The sequence below is a fragment of the Malus sylvestris genome, chromosome 15 (assembly GCF_916048215.2).
Source record: "Malus sylvestris chromosome 15, drMalSylv7.2, whole genome shotgun sequence".
Lineage (NCBI taxonomy): Eukaryota > Viridiplantae > Streptophyta > Magnoliopsida > Rosales > Rosaceae > Malus > Malus sylvestris.
In genome coordinates this window covers 26,992,968-27,018,760 of record NC_062274.1, presented here as the reverse complement: position 1 = coordinate 27,018,760, position 25,793 = coordinate 26,992,968, and the positions used below count along the sequence as shown (strand labels likewise).

General features: G+C 36.4%; 1 protein-coding gene and 1 long non-coding RNA gene across 2 annotated transcripts in view; both read right to left on the bottom strand.

Annotated features, from left to right (window-relative positions):
• Positions 1–11,371: 11,371 nt before the first annotated feature.
• Positions 11,372–25,793, bottom strand: part of LOC126602064 (uncharacterized) — a 76,220-nt gene continuing 61,798 nt past the window's right edge. Inside the window, exon 3 of the long non-coding RNA XR_007615966.1 lies at positions 11,372–11,384. This is a non-coding gene — a long non-coding RNA (uncharacterized LOC126602064). The remainder of the gene's footprint in view (positions 11,385–25,793) is intronic.
• On the bottom strand, positions 12,796–15,179 carry LOC126602061 (probable N-acetyltransferase HLS1). The gene is made up of 3 exons (XM_050268874.1): positions 14,539–15,179; positions 14,198–14,394; positions 12,796–14,000 (listed from the first exon to the last, which is right to left on the bottom strand). Exons 1-3 carry the CDS (start codon positions 14,725–14,727, stop codon positions 13,136–13,138), a joined length of 1,251 nt encoding a protein of 416 aa, XP_050124831.1. The 5' UTR covers positions 14,728–15,179; the 3' UTR covers positions 12,796–13,135.

Below are 25,793 nucleotides of genomic sequence, written 5' to 3'. Positions count from 1 at the left end.
AGCTTGCAGCTCCCACTACATTGCTACGACCAAGAAGGGTCTTACTACCTGTTGTTAGGGTGACTCCTATATATGTCAACCTTCATCCTCCACGGACAGGCAGACTTGCAAAAATACTCAACCCTTCCTCATATCTAAGAGGGCACTCCCAACGAAGCCTCTCGAAATACTCAGCTTTCCCCTCTAATAATACCTATGCAAACCAACCACACCAGAGCAAGAGTATCTCATATCATCAGGGTCAAAAGCAAGAGTATCTCATATCATGTTTTTTCCCTGTCTTTTCCTTTGCCCTTGTTCTTACCTGTAAGACTAGGAGAAAGAGAACAATTAGTCAGCACTTGGAATCAAGCTTTCAGTCAGGAACTGACTGCCTGGAACCCCTTGCCTGATTACTTACCTGGCATTGCTCTCGAGTACTCATTTTCAACATCTTATGCTTCCAGAAAAGATACCACATCTGCCTGAGGAACAGTTAAGGCAAGTGAGAAAGATACAAGGAAGCATGTGGAGACAAGCACAACAAAACACGTACCGATTCATCTATTACTTCGTCAACAGCAAAAGTATCCCATATCATCAAGGTCGAACGCACTCTTGATTTGATGGACTTGTTTTGACCCTCAAATTCTTGAGTCAGCCTTATACTCTGGAGGAAACCACTAAACCATCCAGCCCAGTTCAATAATAAGCCTATGGAAAGTTACTTCTTCAAAAGCAAAAGTATCTCATATCATATCTTCTCCATTTGCTTCTCCTTATCCTTGTTGCTGTTTACGACACAAGGAGAATGAGAACAATCAACCGAAAGCCGAAGTTGAACCTCCGATCCAGGTTGTTTACTTGGAAGTCTGATTGCTTACCTTGTCTGTTACCTCTTTCGACAAATCTCCTAGCTCGGCGACTTGAGGGACTCCTCGCACTTGACAAAGCCCGAAACTATAAGTAAGCTTCAAGTGAAATTGATACATTACCTTGTGCATCTTCATCGGTTAAAGATACCACCCCTGGATAAAGGAAAAGTACTTCCAGAGAAGATGCCACATCTACGTATAAGACAGATAAGGCAAGTGAAAATGATACCATACTTTGGTACTTAGAAGTTTCGTGATTACTCAATGGCTTAGATCTTGCAAGTCTCAAACCGATGAGCTTCCCTCACTCGGGAACTTAGGGGAGCACTGTTTGTACCATACTTGACCAATCCCGAAACTACTAAGCACCGGTCAACGTTATACCGTCAAGGACACAGAAGAGTTTCCCTCCAACCAGGAGGCCAATCACAGCGCGACACATGTCGACATCAGAAGCCAATCATAGCGTGACACGCGTCGACATCAGAAGCTAATCACAACACGACACGTGTCAATGTCAGAATGGTGCCAGAATGAAACTAGAAACTCTCTTCTATAAATAGAGATCATTCTCTCACAATATTTCCTAATGTCATTTGTACTAAATCATTCACTTGTACTCACTAAATGAGAGCTTGAACCTATGTACTTATGTAAACCCTTCACAATTAATGAGAACTCCTCTACTCCATGGACGTAGCCAATCTGGGTGAACCACGTACATCTTGTGTTTGCTTCCCTGTCTCTATCCATTTACATACTTATCCACACTAGTGACCGGAGCAATCTAGCGAATGTCACAAACTCAACACTTTCTGTTGTACCAAAGTCCTCGCTGATTTATGCATCAACACTTGACAAGCGCACAAACCTCAAAATCGCCACCTTAAATTTGTGCAACAATTGTCACTCTAAGATATGAGGTGAGTAGTAAGTCATAACCTTTGCTAAAGATCTACTCTTCAAAATGAGAAAGTGACCACAACCATAACCACAAAGGCTCTCCTCAACAAAGTGAGAGAGCGACCCTTCTAAAAATAGGAAAAGAAAGAGAAGAGATTAGGAATGAATGTTGTTAAGCCCAAGGCTAAAGACTGGGTCAGCGACAATATGTTTTTTCTTAAGGTTTCTTTTCCCTAACTGCTAAAGTTTTTTTTATTAAGAAATATTGAAACAATAATATAATAATTTTTTTTAAACAAACGATGTTATCTACACTTAGGGGGAAAGGGTGTGCTCAGTCTCACAATGGGCTAGCAATAATGTGGTTAGAATGCGCTTTTGGCAAGAATCGAACTTAAAAATGTCACTTACAAGTCAAAAGGAATACTACTAGACCGTAGTACTAAGTGGCATATGATAAGCTTTTAAGTGGATATATAAATTTTTCCTGAGTATATCGATATTTTTACACTAGGAGGAGAGAAGAGTTCGGCTAAATTACGCAATAGGCAACCTAATTTGGTATCAAATTCGCCATCGACGAGATTCGAATCTAAGACCTCTCACTTCTAAGCGAAGAGGAATATCATCAGACCGTAGTATTGAATGGCAAGTGGATATATAAATTAAATGAACATCCGTTTTTTTTTTGGATGAAAATGAAAATTTTGTAGAGAATTATAATTTCCTCTGTTGATTGCAACCAAAAGGCCGCTTTGTTTGGCATTTTTATTCATAAATGGGTCACACTCATAAAATACTTTGTTGAGTATTTGACAGCCCACGTTTCATTTACCCTTTGTTTGGCCCAAGTGCCATTTTAAGGCCCCATCCAAGAGGTTCATCATACACTAGTTTTTTTTTTTTTTTTTTTTTTCTGATTTTGTTTTTGTTTATATACAAGTCATAAAGCAGAAGAATAATCAAACGGGTAACTTCTGACAGTGCAAGAAACTGCCGATGGTGGGAGGAATAAAGGTTGTCGGCGGTGCAAGAAACTAAGAAACTGTCCGGTGGGGATGGGTGGTGTGGAATTGGGAAATAGAAGCGAAGTAGCAATATGTTCTCTGTAATCGTTTTACATTGACAACTGAATTGTGTTTATATGCAGATAAGTAGCGGCGGGGCCACGTGAAGGCCAGGGTTGGTCCAGGCCCATTTTAGAAATTTTCTAATGTATATTACTATGTGCAAGCTTAGAAAATACGAAGCATGGCGTGTCAGTATAGTTTGATCGGTAGAGGTTTGAATCTTCTTGTTTCTTACATTTTTTTTCTTTTTTTTTTTTTTTTTTTTTTTTACACCCAGCTTTATAACTAGCCTTGTGTTTTACCATATAAAAATCAGTTCATTTTTTGGGTCAGTTCATATGCCCTTCCTTCCTATTATTGATGTCTAATTCCGCCACTGCAGATAAGGGGTGGTGATCAAACAGGAAGTAGAAATATTCTAAAATACTACAATATACGAGAAGGGTGATTCACTTAAATGAAAGGGGACGAGTACGATGTCTAACCAACTGGTCTAATTCATATTGCATGTTAGATTAGATGGTCAAAGAGAATATTTTTCTTAAGATAAGAATCCAAATATTGTTTTAAGGAGTTAGGCAAGCAATTAGTCAATGCGGGTTTTTATCATCTCCCTCAATTATTGTGGGATTGGATCGAAAGATAAAAAGAAATCCATTGAATCTTATTAAACAAAGTGGAACACCTCAAAAGAAGTTCTCTCTAAATAGAAAATGCTTTGATTACTTTAGCCGTTCGGCCATTGACTTGCCGAAGAAGACCAGAAAGATAAGGCCGACCAAGTTTTTCGTACCATAACTTTCCCACTGTGAATGTTTGTTTTGTCACCGTCTTCACACCTATAAATGCACAACAAAATCCACCAAAACTAACATTAGGGTTAGTCAACCCAAAGAACGACATTGACAAAAGCAACCCACCCCATTAACCAATCCTTTTCCTTAGCCTTTTCGATTTATAGGCAGCTACATCCTCCATGCCTTTTGCTTTTAAACATCTTTTCCTACTTAACTTAAAAAGACAGGACTTGGATAGTGAGCTTCCACACATAGTTAAGTTACATATCTTAATATATTACATGCAATTAGGCTTAGTTTGACATATATTAATGAAAACAACCCTGGTAATTTGAAGCTGCCTAACATTTTCACCCCAACTTACCTAATTCTTAATATAGTGCCCCTTTTAATCCTAAAATAATCAAATCCATCTTTGTCTCAAGATTTGTGTTTTGTTGCGAAGTTGGATTACGCGTGCTCGTGAGCATCATACATTGTACACATAGGAACTAATTAGGAATTGAGGACAAACTACAAACTTTTCTTACAATAATCTATCTTTGTTGAGTACGTATACGTATGGAAATGCTTAATCTTTAGGTTTGGTTTTTCGTTTATGACGATTTATTTTCAACTGAATCATGATTAGGTTTTGATCAGCTTTCAGCTTAGATGAAGCATTTCTTAGGATACCTAGGAAACTTTTGAAGTCCAATGCATCAACAGAGATTAGTACAGAGAGTATTTCCCTTTGGACCTTGTGTGTATGAGAGAGAGGGAGAGGTGAAAATATGAAGAGAAGATTATTTCTTTATGTTTGTTCATCAATGTATATATCAGCACAATATTCCTTAAATCCGGCTTGAAAAAGATGCTGCAACAAACAAAATAAGGGTAAAATAGTTGGTTAATTTGAAATAATGACTCAAAAATTTTTTATTAATTATTAGCACGAATGTGAAATTCACTAGTACCACGTCATCACTTAACCGCTAACTTAACAGATTTTCAAACAGTTGTAGAGAATTGAAATGATATAATAACTAAACATATGAGATTGAAATGTTTTAAAGATTGTATGATGTTGTAATTGCACTCAAATCTGAAAGGTGAAATGAAATTTACCCATTAATATATGTAATAAAAAAAATTCCAAAGTGCTTTATCCTACTACCTTGAATCATTTGGTACACATATGCATTAGAAAGGATAACCTACAAAACTAAAGGTATGTTAAAGGTAGAACTTATAAAATTAGAGTTATGAAATGCAGACACACGTTTTGATACACATATTAACACCTAATGTGTAGAGTCTACTTCGTAATGTATTTCAATGAACCAAATGTTTATATTTTACTACATCGTTCATAGTACATCCTTGCAAAAAATTAGAAAAATCCAAGACCAATAAAATATTCATTTTTAGTGAAGAAATTGACGAATACAGTTTTACAAGGAAACACTAAATTTAATCCAAGGGTGATATAATTTCAGATTGAGTGGTTTTTATATAGATATGATCTTTGAGGTAATACATAAAAATTAGACGATTTGACTGTTGAAATACATTATAGAGTGTGTCCTACAAAATGTGTGTCAAAAGTGTAGGTTCTAGATCCTAACCTATTAGAAGATGGATTGTTTATGAATAAAACCTATCTACTCCAACTAATCCTCCTTAAAATAGTATTAATTTCCTTCATAACTGACAAGATTAAAGTGAACTAAGGGTGCGTTTGTTGCACCGAACTGTCTCGAACAGATTAGCTTTAGGGACTAAGCTGGACTGGCTTAGACTAAACTAAGTTGGACTAGCTTAGTGAAGCGTTTGGTGCAGTGTCGGATTAAGAAGCAGGATAATGAAAACAATACTATAACCAGCTTGGTGTTTGCTTAGACTAGGACTACATTATTGTTATATTTTAATTGCTTTTTTTTATTAAAAATATTATTAAAATTAATAATATTGGATGAGAGTAAGACTCAATAAAAATACAAAAACTGAATTTTCTTGCCAACGAAAGAAACATACATTATTCAAAAGTAGCATTGTTCCAAACTTCATGCATCTAGTAGAGCAACGAAACCCTAATCTAGTAAAGCAACTAAACAAAGAATCGAGAGATTAAACGAATCAGCTAATTTGTAAGGGTATTCTACTGTAGGCTCCCAATGTTGGCAAAGGACATGAAGGTGCTATCACATGAACTCAGTCACAAGACAACGACACAGTTTGAATTCCACAAGGAGTATTTCTAAAACTAGAAGACCACCATCATCAAAGTACCAAGTAGCTATCTTTTTCTAATCATATGGAGTATCCGTAGAGAAAGATAAATATAAATGTATAATGATCGTAGCTTAGAAAGATGTAAATGCAACTGTTTTTCATATATATCCAATATAATACAAACTGTCCATAAAACATGGGAAGAAAGATGACCTGGTCATATTGACAATAACAAAAATAAGAATCTACAATGACGAAACAAAATTCAAGCGAATATGCACCCAACATATTGAAATTTCGATGGAAAAACAAGAAAAGGACAAGAACCTAGCTTGGAGAGTATGAACAAGTATTCATGGTAGACAATACAAGGAAAAGAGATACCTTTCCGACTTGATATTCAGAATTCATCTGACTTAAATCACATTGATCATATAAGCGAGGCTAAATTAGCAGATGCAACAATTCCAAAGTACAGGAACAAAGGCACTGCTGATGGTTAGCTTGTAAAATTTATCATTAACATAATAAAAAACGAAGGGTAACAATATATGTTGATCAGGTCAGAATCGTCAGAAGCAGTGTTACTATAATCGCGGAAAGCTAATCAAAATTGCACCCTCTAGAGAAAACAACTATTGTTGGAGAATCATTCTTCTATGGAGAACAACACATTAAATGGATCAGTATAAATGCGATCCAGTTGCAATCAATCATCTCTGATCTTTTTAAGAAGTTTGGAAGCCCAACTTTGGACGCGTCGCTTCAGCGTATAACCAACAACAATTCCAGCAACAAAGTGTACAAAGCTTTGAGCATGTCCATAGTGAAACCACCTGCCTGCAAGTAGACATTGTAAAAATTGCCAGTTTAGTGTAAAAAAACAGAAGACATCTGCAAAAAGAATTTGGAAAGTCGATGTATTCTCAAGCAACATTACCCTATCAACCGATGTCTTCTGAAGAACTACCCAAAGAACTTGGTGTCTTCTGAAGAAGCACTGCAAAAAGAATTTGGAAAGTCAATGTCTTCTCAAGCAGCAATACCCGATCAATCGATGTCTTCTGAAGAAGCACTCCTAAATGAACTTAGAAAACTGCTTGCTGTTTACTGAAGAAGCACTTCCAAGAGAACTTGGAACATCAATTCTGGAAAAGCACCGCCAAAAGATCTAGGAACGTCGATGACTACTTATGGCTCAATTGGAACTAATTCAACAAAGAAGCAGAATTCTTGATGAATCAAGTCACTACTTTCTTGACTTCTTTTTGTTAGCAAGAACCCTTACCATTTGTTTCTGTGACTGGGACTGGAGAAGAAACTGGTATGTAATTGTAAATACGGCTTCAGAACTTGATTGACTATCTCTCTTTATTTACAACATATTTGCTCACCTTGAGCAGGCTTTTCTGCGATTTTTATCTATATATAAATTAATAGCACAATAACTAGCAAGCACTTTTAATAAGTTGAAACATACCAACCCATATGTTCCATCAATCCTGGCAAATTCTTCAAACAGTGGTTTCACCTACAAATTTCAGCACAAAATTAAACTACAAACTCTTTCTGTGAAAAGTTTGCACCAACCAAATCTAGTCATCACTATGATCATCAAATGGCATCAACAAATCATGCAAACTAATTCAGGTGTTGGGATACGCTCTCGGCAATACACTTACAACTATCCTATTCAAATGCACTTCAACAGCCATGAGAAACTGCAAATCAAGAAATGATTTTATGCATAGTTGCAACATAGCTAGTCAAATGCATATATCAATTAAATCTCATCCAAGAGAAACACCAACAAAAACCTAATAGCAAAAACAAACACAACAAATCAATGGAAACATAATTAGGATATACCTCACACAAGAAAAAAGAAACAAGTCTCACATTGCTTAATAGGAGCGATCTTATTGCACATAAGGGATGCCAAAGATGGAAAGAGAATCATATTTGATTTACATCATTATCTCTCTTTTTTTATAATAGGTGTTACCCATTAGTTCATCAATGCGTCCCCTCTTGTATCAATATTTTTCCATATAGGATTCTGGTCCTTCCTTTATGGTACTTGTATTCTTCCCTTTCTTCTTTTCAATGACCTAACTTTTGATCTTGGCCCAAATTATCATCACACCGATCTTCTCAGTCTCCCTTTTCACTCCTACGACGACCTTCTATGACTTTGGTTGAACCTCATCATAACAAGCATATATAAGAACAAACTCATGCATGAGTAATGCATCAACCTCAACTCTTTAAAAAAACACGCAAAAATCGATTATGGAAAATCATTGAAAGCTAAACCTAACAAAACCCAAGCCTGTAGAACCCTAAACCATGATTGCGGAAATCATTGAGCAAAAAAAATCCTACAATTTGAGATTTCAAAGACAACTCACAAATCCAAGCCCTCAAATCCTACAATTTCTAGCATTGTTGCATTCATAATTTTCTAATCACAAAAAATATATACAAAAATTCGCATATCGCCCTCAAATCTGATAGCCTGCAACAAATACAACAATCTATTATACATGTTTTTTGCACACAAAAAACAAAATTCATAAAACAAGCATCACCGAATAAAACCCATAAAACAAAATCAACAACAAACAACAAAAACACAAGATACTAACAAATACTCAGATGATCATATATTGGAACAAATTGCAGTTAAAAAAATGGGGATTAAATTTAATAGTGAGAAATTTATAGAAATGCCTGACGACAATCGAAGTTCCATTTTTGCCCAATTGAATCGAAATCTCGTACCCGATTTTTTATACTCTTCTCGTTAGCAAAGCCATGGTGACTCCATTGTTCTCTCTTTTTATCTCTCTGATAGACGTTTCTAACTTTTCTGAGAGAAGAAATGCGGCGAAGCTCAATTGGGATTTCTGGGAAGGGGATGGCGAAGTGGGGAAGTGGGGAAGGGTGAAGTGAAGCAGAGATGGGGCGAAGCAAGGACTAGCAATCCACTCCTTTTCGAGGGGTCTTACTAAGACCCCCTAGCGAGCGTTTTTGTCGGAGCAAGTGAGACTTAGTCTCATTAAACCTAGTCCATGTCGAGAACAAACATGGGACTAGACTAACCCTTAGTCCTGTCCAGTCCAGCACACTTTAGTGAGGGCAAACAAACACCCCCCAATAGTACTGGTAATAGCAATAGATCCTTGCCCTATTTCTAAACCATTCTAAAACTAATCAAACTGATGTTATTAGTTTTTATAATACAAAATCTTACAGTTTATAATTTCCAGAGGCCTAATCGGATAAACGGTCCCCGTGGTGATAAGGTAATTGGAAAGTAACCCCCATGGTAAAAAAAAATTAGGATTTAAACCCTCGTGGTGTAGTCCGTTAGCAAATTTAGTCCAAAAGTGATTTTTCGTTAAATGTTCGTTAAATACAAAGGTAAAAACGTATTTTGATGTGTGACTCAAATTCCCTGAACTTTTCCTTGTTCCATTCCTCGACTTTGTTATCATCGAAGTTAGCTTGGTTCGCCCACTCCCTCATTCACATTATCGAAGCTAGCTTCCTCATCTCCCTTGGGTGTGTGGAAAGATGCAGATGAGGAAGCTAACTCCAATATCCTTGAGGTCCTCCAATGTTAACATGGGCAATACCTCATCATCCACCTCATGAATTTCAAACACTAGCACAAACCACCCTAACCGTAACCCATTGAGCCAAACCCTAACCCCATCTTCCCCACACCTTCCTCTTCCTTCATTCCCCATTCTATCCCCACTTGTCCCTTTACAATTCCAATCCTTGGCATCGTTATCTGACGGCCCGAATAGCTCAATACCATCATAGTTATCCCTACCCTTCGAAATCCTGGTCCTAATGGGTCTTCTACTTCCATGGTAAAGCAGCTCCCTTCCATTGGTATGCCCATCCACACCCAAATTCTCCGAACTATGAATTGCCCATCCACACATCGGATAAACGGTCCCGTGGTGATAAGTAATCGGAAAGTAGAGAGACGAGGAAGGAGACAAGGAAGAAGAAGGCACACGTCAATGTACATTTTTACCTTTGCATATAACATACATTTAATGGAAGAATCACTTTTGGACTAAATTTGCTAACGGACTACACCACGAGGGTTTAAATCCTAATTTTTTTACCACAGGAGCTATTTTCCGATTACCTTATCACCACAGGGACCGTTTATCCAATTAGGCCATTTCTAGACATTGTTAAACAGAAAACATGGTCCTAACCGAACTAAAGGAGAAGGCATGCCTATAGCAATGATTAATGAGAAATGCTAAGGAGACTATCTAAAAGTAGAACTTTTCATGAGCTCTCTATCATCTCATAGTTTCACGTTAATTCATGTACTAATATTATAAAATATTATGCTAAAAACATAAGGTGACAAAGAATCCATAAAAATCTCACTTTTGAGAGAGTTTCTTAGCATTTCTCATGATTAATTATTAATAAATTAAAAGGTAGCTTTACAGTTACATTTTAGTATGATTGATATTATTATCATGCTCCAGCAAAGTGAGTCCAAGATATAATTGTATTTAAATCTGTCTCCAATTACATGGTCAATAGGTTTATATTTTTTAAGTAGGATTCTCTCATCTTCTTTTTTTTTCTTTCTTTTACATTTCTCTCTTATTTGAATAGTCACGATTAAATCACGTTAACTTATTATATTAATTTTATATAAAAATAAAAAAAGACAAAATATAAAATGTAAGAAGAAAAGAGAGAAGATGATGGAAAGAGAATGGGAGATGATTCTCATGCATGAGCTGGAAATCACTGAGCAAGTCAGAATGCAGATTACACATCAATTTTTCATATTTCAACCAATCCGCCCTCAACACCTCATGAATCATATGATCTTTATAGCACAAACCCCGTGAAGGCCACAAGACTCACTCACTCATCCACCAAGGCCTATGCATTTTTGCGTGCGGTACCTATATTCTCATAATTTTACTATAACACACTGTATGTGATGCACTGATAATTTAACGATTAGATTGAAACTGTTAAAATTTAATTATGCAAATTTAGTGGTTTCATGCATGCATCTCTCCATCTCACTCACCGAAGTATTGTAGAAGTCTCTTGTTTCTATCCTGTCATCAATCACCCCATTTCCAATCTTTGATAGATTCTTCACTATCCAATATGTTTAATTAATTTGTCCTCACTTAATTTGTAACTTGTCGTCCTTCACATTAATAATACGAAAATTATTAACAAGTGTACTTTTAAATATGTTGATAGTGGACCAACAACAACGATAGTTATACCCAAAAGATGGAGAGTAATTTATTAAAGATATGTTAGTCCCAAACTATCTTTTAGCACTTGCTAACAACACTTGGGGCATGCGTGACATTACTCTATTGTTTAATTTGTTTATTTTGATATGCTGAAGGATAAAATATACCATCACTTTTTCCATGCAAAAGCTTTCATCTTTATTTGGTATATTTAGCTGGACATAAAAGGCACGTAACCGATCACTGCACAATGCTCCACAATATCTCTATTTCCTTTTTATAATAATATAGTTGAAGTTTCAATAGAAAACGTCCCAATCCAAGGCATGATAGGAACCCACCAAGATGTCTCAAAGTCCAAATCAGAAGCACCATAACGAGGAGGGAAAGCGAAAGCTGCTTAATGCTTATGGAGGAAGGGAAGAGGAACAAGAACAGAAAAAAGGAACACTCACACCGCTTAATCGTACTTCCTGGAAAAACTTTAAAATATAGCTCTCATCCTGTTATGTAGTGTTTTTATTCACGTGTTATCATATAAGTATATATATTGTATTCATATTTTAAGATACAATATCTACATATAAACACATTGTGAGGATGTGAAGATAAAAGAGTCTCACATCGGAAAAAGGAAAAACCTTGCAAGTGCTTATAAGAAGTTGGGCTACACTTTATATTGCCAATTGATTTTATAGTAGAACCTCCACTTTCTTCATGGTACAAAAGCAGGTTAATCGATGTGTGAAGTCCAAAATCGCACGTGCTCCACGTCACCCAATTCGTGTCGTCTCATGTTTGGCTTGAAAACGTGAAGAGACGTGTGAAGATATGAAAGTAAAAGAGTCACACATCGATGAAAGAAAAAACTTTGTAAAAGCTCCTAAGAGGTTGGACCATTCATATTGCAATTAATTTTATGATGGAACTTCAATTTTTCTTACACACGGGCTAATACAAGTGAACTGATTACACTAGATATATGACGTGTGACCTCGAAAACTATCTTTGTACCTTCCTCCTTATGTATCTTGCATTGCTCTCGATCGTTATCATCTTTTTGGTGCTAATATGCAAAACCCACGAAGCAAGTAAAAGCCAAACTCAGCAACATATGGAAAAGCAAATACAACCAACAACCCAAAAAGAAAGAAAGGAAAAATCCCCCGACACCACCCAGCCACAAACATGAAAGTTCGTCCACAGAGAGTACTACCCCATTATATATATATAACACCATTTATTAACAAAACAGTGCTTGTTTGTAATTTGAATGCGACATTAGTACTAGTAAATCACACAATTTGGATTGTAGTCAATATCACATATTTATAATATTCCCACTACCCTTAACTAGAAAGATACTAATCAACTAGAACCTTATTAACCAAAAACAGAATAAGGGAAAAGGCCCCCTTCCCCTTCCCTAGCTAGCATATAATCAAGGACAAATGATATGGTCTAATCAAGGCTCCAAAAGTAATCTCGGAAAATGCTTATGTTATGCATATATTCCTTTCAAAGTTCTTTTGCATGCACAAACTCAAGAGGATATTCCAACGAGTGTCACATTGCTTAAGATTTTTTCAATGATAAATGATTCTACAATCTTCTTTTTCTCCGCATCCACACTTTTTGTGTACTTTGCTCAATCGAATCATCATAACTAAGTATAAAGTGTGCAAGTAGAGAAAAATGATGTGTCGAAATTAGTTCATTTCTTCATCACATATGTTGGAGATCGTCTAAAACGCCACATCAATTTACAAAAAACGTTACATGGCTAACTAGGAAAATATAAAGTTGACTCCAAAAACCCATCTTTCCTCTTCCTCTCGTGTTTTTCTCCTTAATTTCTTCTTTCTTCTCCATTACCACCCCCAACACTTGCTTACTCTACCCACCTAGGGCCACAACCAAGTTACAATGGCAGACCCAAAATTTAAAACCCAAAAAGAAAAATAATAAACAAAAAGAAACAAAAAAAAGAGAAAGTTGGAAACTAATTCGGATTCTTTACGGAATTAGATTTCTCTGGGGTCGACAAAAATGGACATGCCAGGTGCCGACTTTGTCCAGTCACCGACAGAGCCGTCACTGTAGTCTTCCCCGAGCCGCTTGATGCACCACATGTCCTCGTCGCACGATAGCCTCTTCCAGTGCGGGATTCCTAACCTCAGCGGTTCGCGGCTCGACACCTCCGTCGCCACCACCCCGCAACCGCGCTCCTTCGCCAAGTTGTGCGCGTGGCCGCACAGTGCCTTCACCATCTTTGCCGCGCGTGGGCCCTCTCCTCCGAGCCCGTACAAGAAGTGTACCCCGAACGGCCTGAAAATGTCCGGAACCGACGGCAGCCTCATCCACGGCAAGGCCCGATCCACCAACCTCGTCGTCTTCGCGAGCGTGCGTTTCACGAGCGACGCGCCTTTGACTTCTAATGTGAACACGTCCTTCGAGTTCCAGACGCTGAGGATGGCCCATGACTCGGGCGGGTCGGCCAAGAAATGATCCGCGCCGGGCCACGTCTCCTCCGTCACGCTGCCACGCGGCAGGGCGAGGAACGTGCCGAGGCTGAGGCGGTTGTTGAGGACTGAGTCAATGTCGCGGGGGAAGAACTCGGTGGTGGCGAACCGGCGGCGGTAGAGTGCCTCCGCGTCGGAGGGGGAAAGCTCGATGACGGTGACGCGGGAGGAGACCTTGACCCGGTGGGCGTAGACCGGGTTTACAAGGATGGTGGGCGTACGGAACTTGACGTAGCCGCATTTGTCGGTGAAGAGCTTGACGGAGGCTTGGTTGTCGTTCTCGGTGGCCATGTACGAATACTCCGCCCCGTTTTCTCGAAACCACTCCTCCACTCTGCTCACTAGCTTTAACCCTATTCCCATCCTCCTGTTACAAAAAAAAAAAAAAAAAAAAATGTTAAATTAATAATTATTATTTAAAAAATAAGGAAAATGGAAGGGTTTTTGTTTTTTTCTTTTCCGGATAACGTTTCAATTCAATAACTCAATGATATTGATTGTAGAACATGGCCGTAGCGGTGTACCGATGAAAAAAATAGGGGTGTGGAGGAGCGATTAGTATACCTGTGAGAAGGAGAGACACGGAGGCCCAAGATGTAAGCGAGTTTGGTGTAAACAGGGAGGGGCTTGAGAGTGACATCGCCAGCAGTAACGCTTTTACCATTTCTAGAGAGCTTCTTGCCGCATGTAACGGTTTTGATGCAACCTCTTATCATCCCAACTATCTCTCTCTCCTTCTCCGCCCCCACCACCTCTGCCACCTACAAAACCAAACACAAAATTTCAATTAACCGGCACCTAATATTCGTAAACTAAACTAAACCAATTATTTATTTATTTACTTATTTTTGGGAAGAAAAGAAGTTGATGAAATACGTGGTGGTTGTTAATTTGTTGACACATACCAGCATGAGATAGGCAGGAGAATGGCGGACCCTGCAAATCGGGTCGCCAAGGAGGTCGGTAAAGAGGGAGAGTCCGCCGCTGGGACCGACCTCGCAGCGCCTCTCAACGTCTTGAACCATTTCGCAATCCTTGATGGGGTCGAACTCTCTCACCACTAAACTAAAAACCATTCCGTCATCCTCGCCCATAATTAACGACGACGATCAAATTCGGGTGCGTATATCAGAACCAAGTCGTTCAAATTACTCAGTGCACCCGAGTTATTCGTGACGGAGCGGAATGAAAAGGGAAGGAGGAGGGGGTGTGTATAAAAGAGTGAGAGTGAGAGTGAGAGAAGGGAGGGAGCGAATATAACGTGAGTTGTAAGCAAGAAAGGGTAAGCTATATATGTCTTACCTCCATCATCACAATACCTTATATAGGCTTCAGCTTGCTAAGGCCCCCACTTATATATAATACTATCAACTTAAAAACCTCAACAAATAATTAAATAAAATAAGAAAATAATTTCGGAAATTAATCTGAAAACGAAGGGTCTGGGTTAAGGGTTTTGGAATCGGGATGGAACCGAGAGAGAGAGAGAGAGAGAGGGCCGTTTTTAAGTAGCTAGTTCATCATTGTGGAGATACAGAGTGCCCTTTCCCTTCCCTTCCCTTCCCTTCCTTTCCCTTTCCTAAACCCTTCCTTTCCCTTTATATACCTTATTTTTGGGCTTTTCCTTTTCCCATATTTCCCTCTCTCTCTCTAGAATCTCTCCACCTTCTTTTTTTTTTCTTTTTTTTTTATCATTCCACTTTTTGAATTTTATTTATTAAATAAAGAAAAACCAGAAAGCTTTATTAAATTCGGTGCTGCTGCCTGCTGCCAAGTGCTGACTATTTTTATGGCTTTCTATCTCCCATTTTCTCCCCTCTCCTGTCCCGTCTATTTTTGCTTTTCCATCCCCTCTCTAACACTAACACTAATATGTGGTAAAAATTTGTTGTTTTTTGACAAATTAAATAAAAATTTTGTCATCGTGCCTTATCTGTATATAAATTTTGTCTTTTCATTTTCTAAAATGCTATATAAATTTGTTGTTTTTTTACAAATTAAAGCTTTGGTGTGATTTAATAACAATGGCAGTCATGGCATTAAATGTAAAAAAGAATACGGGGGGGGGTTAATTCGAAAAATAGGAAATCATAACAGAAAAAGAAGAAAAAATGGGAAATGGCGGCTTTGGCTGCGCGCAGTTAGCCTACTCTTGGTTGTTTTCTCCCAGTTTGTATCATTTATTTCCACGGAAAGCAGGCGTTCGCCATCATTACCCCATTTCTAATCATTATCTATTAAATCGATTTAATCCCCTCTCTCTCTCTCTCATCTATCCATCATGAATACATGACCATCATCGTTGCTTCATTCTCCATACCAATCATCTTGTTACCCACAATTTTATACAAAATATAATCATTTTACATGAAACAGACACATATATTATTCGACGAATGCTTTAATATATTATTATAAAAAATAAACACTACATAACGATAAACCTCTCGTATATGAACCTTTCTCCATATGACGCGAGACCAATCGAATGGAATGAACGGCTTTTCGATATATTCCCCAAATCTAGTTCTCTAATGGAAGTAAACTTCTCTTAGACCATCTCCAACCATTGGGCTAAAAGTCAAATTTTTTAGCTCGGAAAATTTAGCTTTTAGTTCAGAAACATCTTTTCTGCTCCAACCCTTCTACCCTAAAATTTTAGCCCGGAATTATTAAAGAATGAAATTAGCCTAAATTTTTTTCTTAAATCAATTTTTTTTTTTAAATAAATATGTAGATTATTGTAAATTAATTTTATGAACATTTTAATCTAAAAAAATTTAAATTCCGATAAACATTTCACATTTAGCCCGGGGGGAAAGCTGGGGGGTATTTGGCCCAGAAATAGTATTTGGCATTTAGCCTAAAATTTTAGCATGGTTGGAGAGTGTTTGGGGGGGGTAATTTGGCTTTTAGCCCAGGGTTGGAGATGGTCTTAGAAAACAATGGAAGTGAAACTTGATGACGTGGCGTAGCGGATGCCATCCGGTTTGGGAGGGAACTCCCTGGATTTGGGGCCGTCGATCTTTAGTTCTGACCGACTACTGATAAGAAGTGAGTAGTGCAGCTGCCACTGCTGCAAAAGCGGCTTTCGCTTTTAACAACCACATCAATATCATCATACCACAATTTTGATGTTTTCCAGATGGACGGCTGGGATCGTATCATTCTAGGGACAGCTAAGCGACGCCGTCCTACTGCACTTGAATTGATGGGCAGCCACCCCCACCAGCCTACGGCGACGCTAAAACTTAGATATTTGATTATCCCAACCGTCGATTCGATTTTTTTTACTAGTGTGCAGCGTGGTCTATGGGACGCCGTAGCATCCAAGTGCTGCTGCTTCTAATCATATTAAAGCGTTTGATTATCCGCAACGGTCTAGACAATGATTGGGTAATTCAAAACAAGTGGGCACGTCGCCTAAACTTGGCCTACAATTAATACTTTTTTCAACCATTTATTATTCAATCATTTCTCTTAAAACCTTTATAATTATAGGTAAATGCACATAAAGTTTTTTATGTCATTGAAGGAGAATTTTGTTTGGACAATCAATAGAATAATGATATATTTATACTCAAGAATTCGCTATGCACGTCATTTATGTTGAATATAAGATTTCTCATTTTAAATGACGAAAAATACTACTAGACTATAGTAGCAAGTAATTATAAAATAACTGTATTGAATTCAACTAAACTATAATGAGGGGTATTCGAATTTTAGTATAGAGAGGAAATCACATTTTCCTAAGACCATCTCCAAAGAAGATGTCATAAAATGCCACATAAATGACGTACCATTTACTCTAACCGGAATGTCAAAGGTGACATGGATAAAGAGATGTCAAATTTGAAGCTGCCTTCAAATATGACTTTTGTTATTTCCAAATGCATTCCACTTGCCTTACCTTAAATTCTAGCATATTTGAGTATTATTTTATTATTTTTAAACCAACAACAACCCAACTTTTATGATTTTTGTTAAAAAAAACATAAATGAAGAAATAAATTTTGACATATCGGGTGGAATGAAAATATTGATAATATGTTAAATTGCCAAATCAATCATCAAATTGAATTTTGATGTTTTCAATTTGACGTTTCTTTTGGAGATGCTCTAACCAACTTGTCTCAACTTAAGATTGTGTAGCGAGCAGTTAAAGTGGGGCATAAAAGTATTTCGAAAAATTGTTTTGTTTGCTATAATATTAATGCTTTTGTGATAATGGCTAAAATTATTGAGCACATTAAAATTAAAAAGGTGGGAAAGTGGGAAAAAAATGCGAGGAAAGCAAATAAAATAGACGCGAGGTTTGGCACAGAGGCAAATATTTTATACACATTATTTTGCACACTACACTTAATTTATATTAGACATATAAAGACATTTTTTGTAAGTTGGGGGTGGGGCGTGCACATAGCAAACGTTTATATGACTGATATGCTTAATAAAATGATATACATAAATTTGCCAAATAAATTGATATACATAAGAGACAGATTATTAGATTAAGATCAGTGGGTCCCTACTTTTGTCGGTCTGGTTTGGAATATCTGTGGGCCACTACTTGTGGAGTGGAGGTTGGCCTTGAGATTATTTGGGTTGATTTTAGTTTTGGATTTGTCTCTCATTTGAAACCAGCAATTATTGTTAGAAAGGTGCTGTTCACACTAATTATCACTTTTCATATATTTTGTTAATTTTTTGTCATTGATATTTTTCACTTCATTTGATCCGATGACTATAAATTGAGAGAAATCTATGAGAAGTAAAAATGAGTTTGTGGATAATACTACCCTTATTGTTTTTAGTATTTTTAAGGGCTGGTTTAGTATTGTGCTTTTTAAAAATATGTTTCTGCTGTACTGAGAGAATAAGTTGTAAAATAAAGTTGTTGCGTGTTTGGTAAAATTTTTTTTTTGTAAAAATGCTTTTAACAAAAAAAAAAGTGTTTGAGTGTTTAATAAACTTTTATATAAATTGTTGTAAATATGTTAAATGACTTAAATTGATATGATATTTAATGTGATATAATAAAAGTCAAAGAGAATAATGAAAGGGCAGTGATAGTAATTTTATAAAATATGTGGGGTTATACTTGTCATTTGAAAATTTCATTAAATGACACTGATTACCATGCTTCTAAAAGCATGGTAGACCTGTTTCTGCTTTCCTATGCTTTTTTACTATTATTGACAACTGTTTTTAAAAAATAAATACTTTTTTTTCGTTTTACCAAATACATTTGATGTTGTAGATTTTTTAATAAGCTGTTTTTTTTTTTAAAGTATCACAATCTCAAACCAGCCGTTAGAATAAACTATAAATTATATTTAGATGGGGTTATATCTCTTTACAGGCATGCTTGTTGAATGAGCTACTATTATTTACGCTATAATTTCTTAATGTTTTAGTTTTTAGAAGCCAAATACTTCTCTTCATAAGAAGAACACTCTCTCTTATGAGTGATTCAGTTGTGCAAATGGACTACATGCGCTTACAAATAGATGTGACATTGAAGTGATGAGTGCTTGAAATCTTAAAAACTGTAGGCAATTGGTTGTTAGAGAGATTAAGGGTGCATTTGTTGTACTGGATTATTTCAGACTGGACTAGCTTCATGAACAAAGTTGGACTGACTTATAATAGACTAAGCTAGACTAATTTAATAAAGCGTTTGATGTAGTATCAGACTAAGAAGCAGGATAATGACAAAAAGAAAAAAAGAACCCTTGATAACAAAATTTTCAGATGAAAACCAAGAACCCAAATGAAATCAGAAGAACCGAAATGAAAATCACATTGATTTTTCAACTGAGGACTTAGAAATACCCAAATGGAAGTGGGCTTCCGCTATAGCTGTCCGCCAGTCAACCTCTATTTCTTTGTTTACCAACAAGGGCTCAGGCGACACAAGTAGACGAAGTGAGTAGCGAGAGAGGAGGGAAAAGGACGTGACTTGGTTCTGGGTTATCTGAGATTTGAAACAAACAGATGAAGCGATTCTAGGTTCTCTACTCTTCTGGGTTGGCGAGTGTGGGGTGATGTTGGCGACACAATTAGACGAAATGAGCAGATGAAGCGAGTAAAGGAGGACAAAGAAGACACGACACGAGAGACGCATCGAACGTCTTAGAAATCCCGTGGTTTTTTTTTTTTTGGGAGGGAGTCTTGCTAAGACCTTCTAACAAATGAGAAGTTGACGTGAGTCCCGTTAAACTTAGTCTATGTATGTAACAAACAGTGGACTAGTAGTTCAATGAGAGTTAACGAGCCCAAACAAATGCAACCTAAAGATCCTTATGTTATTAGGTAAAGGGTCAAATGGTAGCTCACGTAGTGCAATGAGCTTTTAGATAAGGTCATCTCTAAGTACCTATACATAACATTTGAGTTATATTGAAACTTATATTTGGGTTTCAATGTAAATATGAGTCTAAAATGTGGCCCGCTCCAACAAGGAAATATACTTACAAGAAAAGTAACATTCGAGTTACACTCTAACCATCTCCAATGTACATACTCAAGTTTAATTTTCTTTTAATACAATAATATGTTTACACTAAAAGAGCGGGGGATTAGGGCTAAACCAAATTATGGGTCAACCAAAATAATTTGGTTCAAACTTGCTTTTGACGAGAATTAAACCTAAAACCTCTCACTTACAAGTAAAAGAAATACCATTTAACCATAATACTAAGTGACACTCAAATTTAAATTTTAACATTTGAATGTGTTGGAGTAAATCAAAAACTCAAAACTTGTGCGAATATAAATTTTGCACTAGAGATGGCCAAAGAATAGTTACCCATTCACACGAGGTTGTGTTCAACTTTCCATCACAGAATATCGATTGCAATAAAAATAATAATAAATAACTAGAATTTTTTTCATATATTCTAAACATGAGTAATATTCAATTTAAAAAAAAAATAAAGAATCGCTCGATAATTTTCCTGTTACAGCAGCAAAAGATGCATGTTATTATAGTTAATTAGTCAAATTTTTGCACTTGAGGTCATCCATCCTTCTAAAAGTAGACGAAAAATCTAGCGATTTTGCTTTGGAGCTAAGGGCAGAACATAATTTGAATTTTAATCTTGATATATAACCACTGATCTTTTTTTCTTTTTTTTTAAACCGAAGATAGAATAAATTAAAGGCGAATAGAAATGTTTACATCGTGGGCTAAAACATTAAACAAAAACTTTGGCCCAATACAATCCCAAACATAATCACCACCTTGCTGCAAGGCAAACTTCACCACTGAGTGAGCCGCATGGTTGCTCTCCCTAGGTACAAACAAAAACGTCATGGACATTAACCTCTGTACTAGAATCTCAATGTCACCAAGGATGCATTCGATGCTGTAGTCTTGATATAACCACTGATCTTTCAAAGATTCTAAATTGGAAGCCTAGATTTCGATTATTCTTTAGTAATCAATTTTAGTTAGAAATATAGCAGTTAATAATGAATAACACGATCGTTAAAACAATTTAACAATAATGAACTTACGATGATGAGTATATAAAAAAGTTTGACGAGATGACGACGATGATAGTTTGGTAGAATATGAGTCGTCACACATCCATAAAATATAATTAGCTATTTAAGATTTGTAGCTAATTAAAACTATTTTCAATTTGGTTTTCTCAAATGATTGCTGGTCAAAATAGAAGAAACATACTACGTGCATGTACTTTGCATACAAAATTGTATATAAATATGTGTGTGTGGGATTAGAATAAAGTGACAAAGATGTAAATAAATGGGATTCTCTTGCTCTTGATTAAATTATGTTTTGTAGCTTAATTAAGTTGAACCTAAGAATCCAACTACGTACGTATCCACCATATTATTCTGTCAATGCGATTGTGGAGACTCTATTGGAAGATTATTAGGAATCATAGGAAGTATTTGGTCTGATTTTTATCCTAATAAAAAGTGTTCAAACTTTTGAATTATTGAATAACTACTTAATCTAAAACAATTCTTTTTTACAGGATTAATGTCTCTTGCTTTAGATTTTATCCAGAATCTCATTTATTAGTGAATAAATATTAATTGGCTCTGATCCGACCTCAATAATTTTGATCCCATGACAAAAGAGATGATCATGAGCATAATATATATGTAACCATCACGCCTATAAATGTGAACACATGATTCGTGCGAAGCTTTTGGCTTTTGATGCATATTAAACTCAATTAATTCCTTGATTAAGCATTATAATTTTGATTAGGTCGATGATGGATCAAAAAACCAATGTTCATTTCAACACAAATTGTTCTAGTTTGGCCAATCAACTATATATGAATAATAATAATAAGAGTTAGCTAGCTAACAGCTAGGGCATATATAATGCAGGACCACATTGTTGTTTGAAGAGATATATGCCCTCCTCATGGTTCATGCGCAATCTACAATATCACTTTGTAAATATATATACTTAATATCTTTGATTAAATATTAAGCTAGCTGGTCAAAAAAAAAAAAGAAGAACATGGGTCTGCGACACGTATCTTGTTTATACGTTTCACCAAGGTGATAAAATATTTGGAGGAAAGAAAACAGTTAGGGACAAATGTCAAGACAAATGCCTCGAAAACATTTCTGTTTAGGGATCTTGTTCCCTTCCATTGTGATCAATCTTAGGCATCCGTACGTGCCTTTTTACCCTATAATTGCATATACAATTGACTTAGGGTTGTGCACCACAACCAATATTGTAGGGCCGCCCGGTGCCAAACCAGTCCTAGCAGAATTAGGTTATGTCTCACCTTGGATATATATGACATGGGGTAATTGGAGCCGAGAGGACGAAATCGTGTCAAATTTTTTAAGCTTTGAGTGATATTTAGGAGCATATAAAGTTGGTGCAAGCAACTAGGCAAACATGTTCACAGGTAATATTTCCAAATTGTCTTTTGCTCCAATGGGAACGACCAAATAGCAGAATTGTCATTGGGGTTGATTAAAAAAATAATTAAGACAGTTGGAAAGTAGTATTTGAAGTTGACCCTTCATGCTTTAATTTTAGGGAGCTTAAGCGGTTTGTCCAAACTTTTTCTTAATCAATACCACCCTAATAGCTTTATTTAATGAAAATGATTCAAATGACATATATTTACCTCTAAATACGTGTAGCAAAGCCCATCACACAACCCTCCTATTTTTTTTTTCCAACCATTGCCCTAAACTGGCATTAACCTAGATTCATCAAACTACTGCCATTATTTCTAGAACTGAACACTGCCATTATTTATAGAACCAAATAAGAAAGTATCAATTTTGAGGAAGCACTTACGTGGAAAGAAAGCCCATAAGGAGAGGATTAAACTTCTCTCTTGAGTCAAGGACCAATCCCGTCAGGTTTGGTTGAAAATTGGCAAAAGTTGCCAGAAAACGTCACCTTTTGGCGAGCTATTGAGTTTCAACGTGTGGGTCATGTATTAGAAGAAATAGGGTGTTGATACGAACTCATAGCCTCCGATCTTGCATGATTTCGTTACCTTATGATAGACTTATGCAAAATCTAAGATTGGAAAGAATAAAATGAGAGGGAGGAACACTAGACCGAAAAAGAAAATGGGCTAGACTAAAACTAACAGGGGCAAATTGGAAATCGATCAATTATTTTGGCTGGGCCAGTCAAATTGCACTGGTTTGATGTTGAGTTTTGTTCTAACCATTAAATGAAGTTATTAAGGTGCTTTTGGTTAAAGATTCAAAGTTTTAATTTTTTTTAATTCTTTCTTTAATTTTAACTTTTTAGCTAGGGTTAGAGAAAATTGAGTAGTGGAGAGTGTGGCTCAAGGAATAATAGCATGAGTTTATTATAGTGGAGGTTCTATTTGCCATGGAGCTTCTCACTCACTTCGTTTTGTTATTATATGCTTCAGTGCTTGATGATTTGGGTTAATTCTTGGTCAAGTTGGTCAACTTAGCTAGCTAGCCAGGGTTTCTTTGGCATCGAGACCTTAAACATTTGCTCCGGAAAAACTGCTTTCCATGGTCTAGAAGTTCCACGAAAATACAAATTTTATATAGCCATATATGAGCTACCTTAATTAAACAGACCCTTGTTCCCTTCTCGTAGCATGTTTTTAGGGTCGGTGACATGCAAGCCAAAAGCTGCTTGATCTTCTGTCCATATAAATATGATGACCTAATTATATGATCTAGCAAAACCAAGGAAAAAAAATTATTCGTATCTTATAAACAAAGAATTAAGATTTTGTATGAACCCTAGTCACCTAAGAAGAAAAATTCATATGAAGGGTTGGTGACATGCAAGCTAAAAGCTTGATTTTCTGTCCATATAAATATGATGACCTAATATGATCTAGCAAAACCAAGGAGAAAAAAATATTTGTATCTTATAAACAAAGAATTAAGATTTTGTATATGAACCCTAGTCACCTAAGAAGAACATTTCTTATGAAAAAGTTATACCATGTCATTATACTGATATATGGTTTGTCAAACTATTTAGGAGAAAATATCAGTACATGCTATTGTGATATATAACAAATTTATACTAGTTTATCGCTCAACAAGATAGTAAATTCTGCCTTTGTAAAAAGTGATGGTCAAATATGACAAGCTTATAGAATTAAAATTATCAAAAATTTACTGTTACAGTAGTTTTGTTTCTCAATATATAACTAGTAACACTATTCTTTTGACCTTATCTAGTTATTTCAGTTTCAGACCTTTGCCTGCCATATTGCCATGTCCATTTGTTTAGGTTACAGCTTTTAAAGGTTGGGACTAAATGGCAAAAGAGGGAGACAATGAGGGCAGAGACATATGGTGTGATTTGGTGGTGTAAATGGGTAGATCAGATTGAGAGAGGGGGAGTTTGAAGTTGAAGGGTTGGGGAGACGTATTTGGATGGTTGAGGATCTGTCATTTCCAGCATTTGTTTTTATCTGTATGGTTTTGGGCATTTGTATGGTAAGAGTCCGACACTAGGGTGCGGCCCTGGCTGGGACGAATCCCCAAGATTATGCACCATGTTCCCCTCCACATTGAGACGTGCCCTTGCCCCCATCACCCATCTCTCTCTCTCTCTCTCTCTCTCTCTCTCTCTCTCTCTCTCTCTCTCTTATGATGATATATCTTCATGCTTTGACAAGACCCTTCATTCTTTCCCAAACCATAAACAATCAAATCCCTCGTGTGTTCACTTTGCCAGGAAAGTTGATTCAATTATTTATTGATTGATGTTGATGCAAATCTAGTGCTTTAAAGGAGATCCACCGTGGAGAAAAACTTCGTTACGGATCACGGGTCTTGTTCAACCATCAGACTTAACAATTTCTGACACGATCTGTTAATCTGATTCAAAACGATACGAAATTAATAGGTTTTTGGGTCAACATGAATGAATCGTGTCGTTATCGAGTAACCCGATAAGTACCTGTTAAGATAAAGGTTGGTCCAGGTATACACATGGATAACACGTACATGATAAGAAAAATATTAATTTAATCATTTTATACCACTAAAATAAATTTTAAAAATTGATGACCGTTGGATTGGCTGTCCAATGTTTTTCTCAGTCTTAAATCAGACTCTCTCTCTCTCTCATCAATATAATTCTTGAAAACAATAGATCAAGCCAAACTTCCAATACAATTTCTCCATAATGATTGATGAAAATTAAAGGATTTTGTAAAAACAACAACATGCAAGCTTTGAGTTTCATTGACAAGGTTTTAACTTATGAGAAGGACTTCACAACCTTGAAAAGAAAAACTCTTTCATTTTGCATGTCCTTGCACATTTGATATTTTATAGTAGTGTATTGATGTTTTTTTTTATTAGGCTCTTATTTTGGAGCATGCAGTACTTAACACCAAATATGTTTTTATGTTTTAAAGTAATATTTATGTGATAATGTGCAAGTTTAGAAGAAAAAAAATCTTGACAGGTTGAGTCATTTTACCCAACACTAAATGGGACACGACACGACACGATCCGTTAAGATAACATGTATTACATGAAAACGATACGAACATGAAAAACACCACCCGTTTGTCAGGCCTACAGACCACACACACAAAAATCCCTTTCACTTCTCTCATACAACTGATATGTGGCTGACACTTCTGTGTCAGCTATTGTATTAGGACAGTAAGATTTT

What these genes read in the sequence shown, in the direction of transcription:
- LOC126602061 (XM_050268874.1), bottom strand. Translation starts at nt 14,727, where the DNA reads ATGGGCGAGGATGACGGAATGGTTTTTAGTTTAGTGGTGAGAGAGTTC. An exon ending in CTCCTGCCTATCTCATGCTG is followed by an intron (nt 14,395 to 14,538) that starts GTATGTGTCAAC and finishes TTGGTTTTGTAG; the next exon opens with GTGGCAGAGGTGGTGGGGGC. An exon ending in CGTGTCTCTCCTTCTCACAG is followed by an intron (nt 14,001 to 14,197) that starts GTATACTAATCG and finishes TTTTTGTAACAG; the next exon opens with GAGGATGGGAATAGGGTTAA.